At 41.0% G+C, this 7,222-nt stretch overlaps 1 protein-coding gene across 1 annotated transcript; it reads left to right on the forward strand.

Moving 5' to 3' along the window:
• The first annotated feature begins 300 nt into the window (after positions 1-300).
• LOC101651789 (ubiquitin-60S ribosomal protein L40-like) lies at positions 301-663 on the forward strand. The gene has a single exon (XM_013006118.1). The coding sequence runs from the start codon at positions 301-303 to the stop codon at positions 661-663; it is 363 nt and encodes a 120-aa protein (XP_012861572.1).
• Positions 664-7,222: the final 6,559 nt, after the last annotated feature.

Consider the following 7,222-nt stretch of genomic DNA (forward strand, 5'->3'; position numbering starts at 1 on the left):
GCCAGGGACTTGCTGTGGAACAGACCACCGATTGCTACTATGTAAGTTCAGGAGGTTAAAGCTGAAGAAAATTAAAGGCAGACCACAGAGCCAAAATACAACCTTAAGCCTACCCCACCTGAATTCTGAGTACAGCCTAAGAACAGTGCTCAATGTATTGACCAAACACGAATGACAGAAGACCTGAGAGTTGCAGGAAGACTTTAAGAGCATTACTCACGAAGAAAGCAAGTCAGGCAGTTTTCCAGTTCTGCTGCCCAATTTGTCTTCAGCAAGGCGGCCTGAGCAGCCAAGGCAGACATGCAGATCTCTGGCGGACAAGACCACCTCCCTCGCGGTGGAGCCGGGGGCACCATCCAGAATGTCCAAGCTACAATCCAAGTCAAAGAGAGCATCCCCCTGCACCAGCAGCGGTTGACTTTTGCTAGTAAACAGAGAGAGGACGGCCGCACTCCGACTACCCCGTCCAGAGGTCCACCCTGCACCTGGTGCTGCGTCTGCGCTGGGGCATCATGGCGCCCTCCCTGCGCCCGCTGGCCCCGAAGTCCAAGTGCGACAAGATGGTCTGCAGCCAATGCGAAGCTCACCTCCACCCTGCGCGGTAACTGCCGCAGGAAGTGCCGCCACACCAACAGCCCGAGGCCCAAGAAGGAGGTTAAATGAGGGCCTCTCTCTGCTGGCTGCCCTGCCTCCCGCTGGTGGCCTTCTCCTGAGCCCGATGGCCCTGGGCCCTCAATAACGACTCACTGTCATTGAGAACGGAAAGAGAAAGAAGAGAGGAGGGGAGGGACAGGGAGGAGAGGGGAGGGGGGAGAGAAGAGAAGAGGAAAGGAGAGGGAAGGAAGGAAATCTAGTCATTTGACCTCCCTTTTGACCAATCTTAAAGCTGTTTCCGTTTTTTTTGTTTCTTTTCTTGAAGGTCAAGCACAGGTGACTTAAACCCCTGTGAATCTCTCCTTAATGGACCATGGCTATGAACTGTCTTGCTATCAAGCAGAATGTACTGGGATGTGGGTTGTTGGCTAGTTAGGTTAAAGTTTAGCATTCTATCATCTGATAACCTATATGATTGAAGTTTGTTCTGGTTTTTAATATTTTCTTTCTTTTTATTGAGGTTTTTATCTGTTGTACTTTGGTATTCTGGGGTTTTTTTTTAAATGTTTTTTCTGTATGTAAAATCCAGAATTGATAAATCTGTAGAAACAGAAACTGGATGAATGGTTCCTTGTGGATTTGGCAGAGGAAGTTGGGGGAGGAATGGGGTGCTAATAACCGGGAGTACAAAAGTGAAGAAAAAGTTCTGAAACTGATTGTGTTGATGATTGCACAAGTCTTCTTGATGTGGTTGAGTTGTATGATATGTGATTTACATGCCAATAAAACTGTTGAGAAAAAAATCCAAAAAAAGGAAGCCAGGATTGGAGGGAGGGAGGCAGGCTGCCCAGAGTCTGTGGTCAGCAAAAAAAGAGGAAGGAAGATGGAATGGCATAGTGGCTGCAACAATGGGCTGGGGCACAGGAACAAGTGGGAGGTTGCCACAGGCCCTGGCAGTGTTTCTCGCTGTTGTACATAGACAGGGTCTCTGTCAATCTGAACAGACGCAGTGACACCTAACAGCAACATGAGGCTGCTACCTATAGCTTTACATGTTGTGCAGTGCGTAGGATTGTCAAGTCTAAAAGTGCCACAGTCTAGACAGAATAGAACCCAAACCCGGTTTCCACTGAGCTGTCTCCTGGTGCCCAGAGGAGTCCATGTTGACCTGTGCTTCAGAGGGGTCTCAGTGGCTGATGTTTTCAGAAGTAGCTTGTCAGGACTTTGATCCAAGGTGCTTCTTGGTGAACAATAACTTCCATACGGTCCGATTTGCAGCTACCCATCGACTGTGTGTGTTACTCAGTGACCCCACAAACATCAGAGGTTTGCGCATTTATTACAGCAGTTTAAGAAATCGTCTCAGCTTTAACAAATGTGGATGTGGATCTTGAGGTAGCGGTTCCTGAGGTGGCGATTCCATGGCAGAGCTGGCCCTGTTCCCTTTTGCCTACCCCTACCCTAGTCTGAAGGACACACTCTTCTTTGTTCTGCGAAACAAAGCGTCCATGCCCTTTGGCTTCCTGTTGAGGAGCCCGGCTGTGTGATGAGAAGAAGAGGGAGAGAGAAATCAGAGAAGCTGTCTCCCTGTCTCCTACGGTAGCAACTCCATGCAAGTCTCTCTCCTGAGAAGTCTAGTTAAAGGTCCAGTTATAGCTTTGTCCCTTTGCTGCTGTGAGTAGTGGACTGAGATATAGTCACTTTGGGTAACCTCATCCACATATTTATAAAAAACCCTTCATTAAGAAATATTCCTGAAATTATTCTATTTTGGGTGTGTTACCCATTTCCTACCAGCATCTTTATTGCTGGGGTGGGGCTTCCCCTGTGCACACAGATCTATATTTCAGGTGAGCCCCTCCAGGTGTTTCAGCTCCAGATTCAGGACCTTAGCCCCCCTGCGGAAGCCCGAGTCACATTATTTCTAATAGGAAAATGGAAATGATGTGGCACTCTGTACAGATGAGGAATATTTATGTAGAATCGGACCTTCCTAGAAAATCAGCTTACATTCATCTCCAACATAAAAGAAATAATAATCCTTTGACTTTCCTTTGCACTGTGAAAAAACATAACCTATAAACCTCAAAGCAATAAAATCCTTGATTTGAAGCCTATTTAAAGTGCTCAGTGCTTAAAACATAAATGTCAAGCCGCACAAAAGTTTAGATGGAGTCTCATTTCCAACTTCTACTTTCTTTTAAATGCACTACAAAGCACCCCCTTGTCTGTATATCAAAAAATTCTAAGAATATTCAAATATAGAAATAATACAAAATCCAGGCATATTCAAAAGATGATTCCAAAATTATATTTATACCTCAGATTCATGATTTACCAATTTTAACAAAAACAATAGACTGAACTATATTATATGATCTCTTTAAGTCAATTATACTTTTTCTCATCACTTTAATATACATAAATACATGCATTGCTTTTTTTATGTTTTCAAGGTTTCTATAATATTCCTTCTGTTGTTTATTTTCCATGTGATGCCAAGAGCTTAATTATAAATATTGAATACCAATAATAATATTTATAGTTTATGGCATGCAATAGTTAAGAACCAAGCTGTTGTATATGAACCATAACAAAAATGACAGGTAAACTTAAGCTACTCGGTGGTTCTTTTGGGTAAACATTTCACAGCTTACTTCAAGGTTGGTGGTTCAAAGTCTGCTAGAGAAAGATGAGGGTGTCTGCACCCTTAATGAGAGATACCCTTAGAAACTCTCTGCAGGGCCACTGTAAGTCAGAATCAAACTTGACAGCAGTGGGTTCTGGGTGGTGGTGGGTAAGTGTTCCCAGCCTCAAGGTCAGATTAATGGCCTTTTCATGCAACTGCTCAAAATGGGAATAGCTACAAATAATAATATACAAATCAATAAACTATATAGAAAGGCCCTATTATTTATATTAGACATCTGATGAATGTATGAATTCTAGGAAAAATGGATAATGAGAATGAAATGCAGCTTGAGAAACGTGTCATTGCAAACAGTTGGCCTTGGTTTCCATAGTTACAAAGAGAGCAGCTGAGAGACTCAAAGAACCACACTTTTCTTTGATTGGGAGATTCTCAAACATACTGATTTGGAAAGTGACAGGAGATTTAAAAAGGGAAGATTTTCCTCATGAAGAACAAGACACTAAGTGCAATAATTGCACACTGATGGTTGAATATGCCTTTGAAGTTTCCTGAAACCCCCCCTGTGCTCTTTCATTAAGAAAAGAAGAGGAAGAAGAAGATCTCAATTTATAACAATATGTACCTGCAAACCAAATCTTAATTAACTGGCTACAGTGCATTCAATTGTTTATAAAGTTCTTTTAAAAATTAGCTCAAATGCCAGTCAGGGTGCAATATAGCACCGATAAAACATACAACTTTCCTGTAGTTCTTTAATGTTTTCTCCCCCCCATTATCATGACCCCCAACTCTACCTTATAAATCTGGCTAGACCAGGGTACAGATAAGAGCTGGAAACACAGGGAATCTGGGACAGATAAACCCTGCAGAACCAATAATGAGAATTGTGATACCAGGAGGGGAAGAGGAAGGTGGGAGGAGAAAGGGTGAACTGATTACAATGATCAACATATGACCCCCTCCCAGAGGGACAGACAACAGAAAAGTGGGTGAAGGGAGACATCAGTCAATGTCAGACATGAAAAAAAATTTATAAATTATCAAGTGTTCATGAGGGAGGGAGAGGTGGTGGAAATGAGGAGCCGATACTAAGGTCTCAAGTGCTTGACACAGTGGATGGATGGGTGGATTGTGATAGTTGTACAAGCCCCCAATAAAATGATTTTTTTTAATTAGCTCAAATATTTATTAGTTGACTTAAGTTATCATCAAGCCAAACTACCCAAAAAAGAAAAGAAAAGGTTTTACGTCATTATATGCTTTTATTCTCTTGGTAAACAAGAGAGAATGGTATATAATAAAAAGCTTAGTGAGATGAGAATTAAGAAATACAGGGTATGTAGCTAGATTTCTCTACAGATAGTTACATGTGCTTGGGTATATCAGGACTTGCAATTTTTCTCAAAAAAGTAACCATCAGCACCTCGTTGGTGAACAACAACAATACAGAATCTGTGTAACTTACAAACTGCTTAAGAAATGCTGTAGCTATAAATTTAAAGATCTCCTCCTATAGCTAAAACCCATGACTTTAAAATAATTCCTCCCAATTTAGAAAAAGAAAAGAAGAAGGCTGACTTGAAGAAGGCTGACAAGCTAGAAAATATTTGGACAACGATTTAACTTCTTAGCTTCTTCCTATCGTCTCTGCAGGCAGAAGAGGGAAATAAAATGTCCCTGAAGAGTAGACTCTTCATGTCAGATTTCCTCAGTACAAAGTTTAAAAGGAGAGTTAATTATCTCCACCTGGAAGTCAAAGTAACTGAAGACAAAGGATTAGGGAGCCAGTATGAAACATGTACATGAAGGGCCATAGCTTTGGGGGCCCAGATTGCCCAATCTCTTACTCTGCTTCACGGTGTATGAGCCCCAGCTCCCACAGTAGCCCACTAATTATTCTACAAACGTCATCTTCAAAGCAAGTCTCCACCTTGGACTCCGTTCCAGTGCTGTAAGAGTGAGAGCGACTGCTGGAGAAAGCGAGGCAGGACTCTGGAGGCCAACCCAGGCAGAAGCAAGGACTCTAGGCTCTGCCTTTAATTTGGGTGCAAGAAGATCTGTCACAGAGCAGAGCAGAATACACAACCAACTTAGGAGAATGAGATCAAATACAAGATATCTCCCAGAAGGGAAAGGGGACTACAGAGACCAAATCCTATAAGCAGGATATCACAGAGACTCAGTTATATTCTCTTGGACACACCAGCTACAAAAACATAAATGATTATGAAACAACAAGGCGTTAAATTTTAAGTCAGGCTGGAAATAAAATTAAGGAGAAATCACCAACCCTACAATGACAGACTAAACATCCCTCTACAGAGATGGTTGGCACATACACACGTCCAAGGAGATAATTCTGAAGGAGAGCTGCTCTTTCGGACAGGGCTTCTGCTTCGGAGGCTGCAAATTCTATGTGAGCAGAAAGTCTCATCTTCCTCCTGCCTGTGGAGCTACTGGTGGGTTTGAACTGCTGACTTAGAAGTTAGCAACCCAATAGGTAACCCATTATGTCACCAAGGCTCCTTGACTCATAGATAAACAATTTAAAAATACAATTGGAAGTGCTATTGGTAGGAAGGAAGAGAAAAAGACAAAAGCGAGAAAGGGCAAAAGAAGTTGACTGAGGGGGAGGTAAGACTGAATGATGACATACAGTAGAGAAGTTTTAAAAATCACTTCTAGAAAAATAAATGAGCTAGCAAAGAAACATTTCTTAGTGTTTCCAAAAAAGAAGTTAAATATAAATACAGATTATTAATCCTAATTTAGAAAGATGAAAGGACAAGGGGGCATGGAAATGGAAGAAAACCAACTGAATGGACAGAAACAGCATGACAGCACTAAGAAACAGAGTAATAGGCCAAATCGGTAGAGTGTAATACGTAAGTAGATAACTGAGCAAATAATATAGAGAGTCTTGAGATAATAAAATGAAAGCAAAGTATTATGACAAAATGATTAGCCATTAGGAAAAGTGTAGGTGGTAACAGGGAATCCTTGCATAACACATGTATCTGAAAAAAACTAATGAAAATAGAACTAAGAAAATTTTGTCTTAAAGGAATAACAGAATCAATAGGTCAAAACACTATATGCTACAGAAAATGCAGTTTTGATACATGCTACAACATAGATGAATCTCGTCAACATTACGCTGAGTGAAATAAGTCACAAAAAGACAAATATTGTATGATCTCATGTCTATAAAATATCTACAGCTCGCAAATTTATAAAGACCGGTGTTTTAAAAAGTTTAATATCACCCACATAAAGCTTGCATATAAATAGTGAAAAATAATGGGAACAGAGTTCAGAATGACATAAGGGAGAATTGTGCATCTAATATGGAAATATTATACCCAGCTGATCTCTCCATCAAGGAAACATAGATAAATTCTCCCATACACTTAATTAAAAGTGATTGTTTGGCGGCACCAAGGTCCCACTTGAGTTTTGAGATATAGATATTAAGTATTGCTTTCTATACTTTGTACATGTTTTGATTCAGGTACAGACTTTGAGTAAGGAAAAAATAATGGAATTAGTAAGAATTTTTATTAAGCAAAGTAAATATTATGAGAGAAAAGTGTAATTATAATGTTGCTTCATGGAACTTATACTAATCAGCAGAAGAATGTGGACCTCAAGGTGGTGAAGGGGAGCGAGGGAGTAGTGAACTTGGAGACTAGGGTGCAGTGAGGATTGTTTCACTGGAAGTCGCATGTAATCACTATTGTTGTTGCCAGTGAGACAGCCTGACCCATGGAGGCCTCGCGAAAGAACAGGAATGCCAGCTTGGTAAGCACAAGTCAATTGTTGAGACTTCTGTGCTTTCTCAGTGCCTTCCAAAGAAGGGGGATCATTTTCTAGCATATCAAACAATAATCCATTGTGATCTTTGAGAGAATCATTACTTACTTAATTTTCAAAAGTACTCTGGCCATATCATCAACGAGAGACCAGCCCCCGGAG

Source organism: Echinops telfairi, unplaced genomic scaffold (assembly GCF_000313985.2).
Source record: "Echinops telfairi isolate 266 unplaced genomic scaffold, ASM31398v2 ScPeMD7_4225;HRSCAF=4972, whole genome shotgun sequence".
Lineage (NCBI taxonomy): Eukaryota > Metazoa > Chordata > Mammalia > Afrosoricida > Tenrecidae > Echinops > Echinops telfairi.

Excerpts from the sequence above, each read along its gene's own strand:
- LOC101651789 (XM_013006118.1), top strand. The coding sequence starts at position 301 with ATGCAGATCTCTGGCGGACAAGACCACCTCCCTCGCGGTGGAGCCGGG.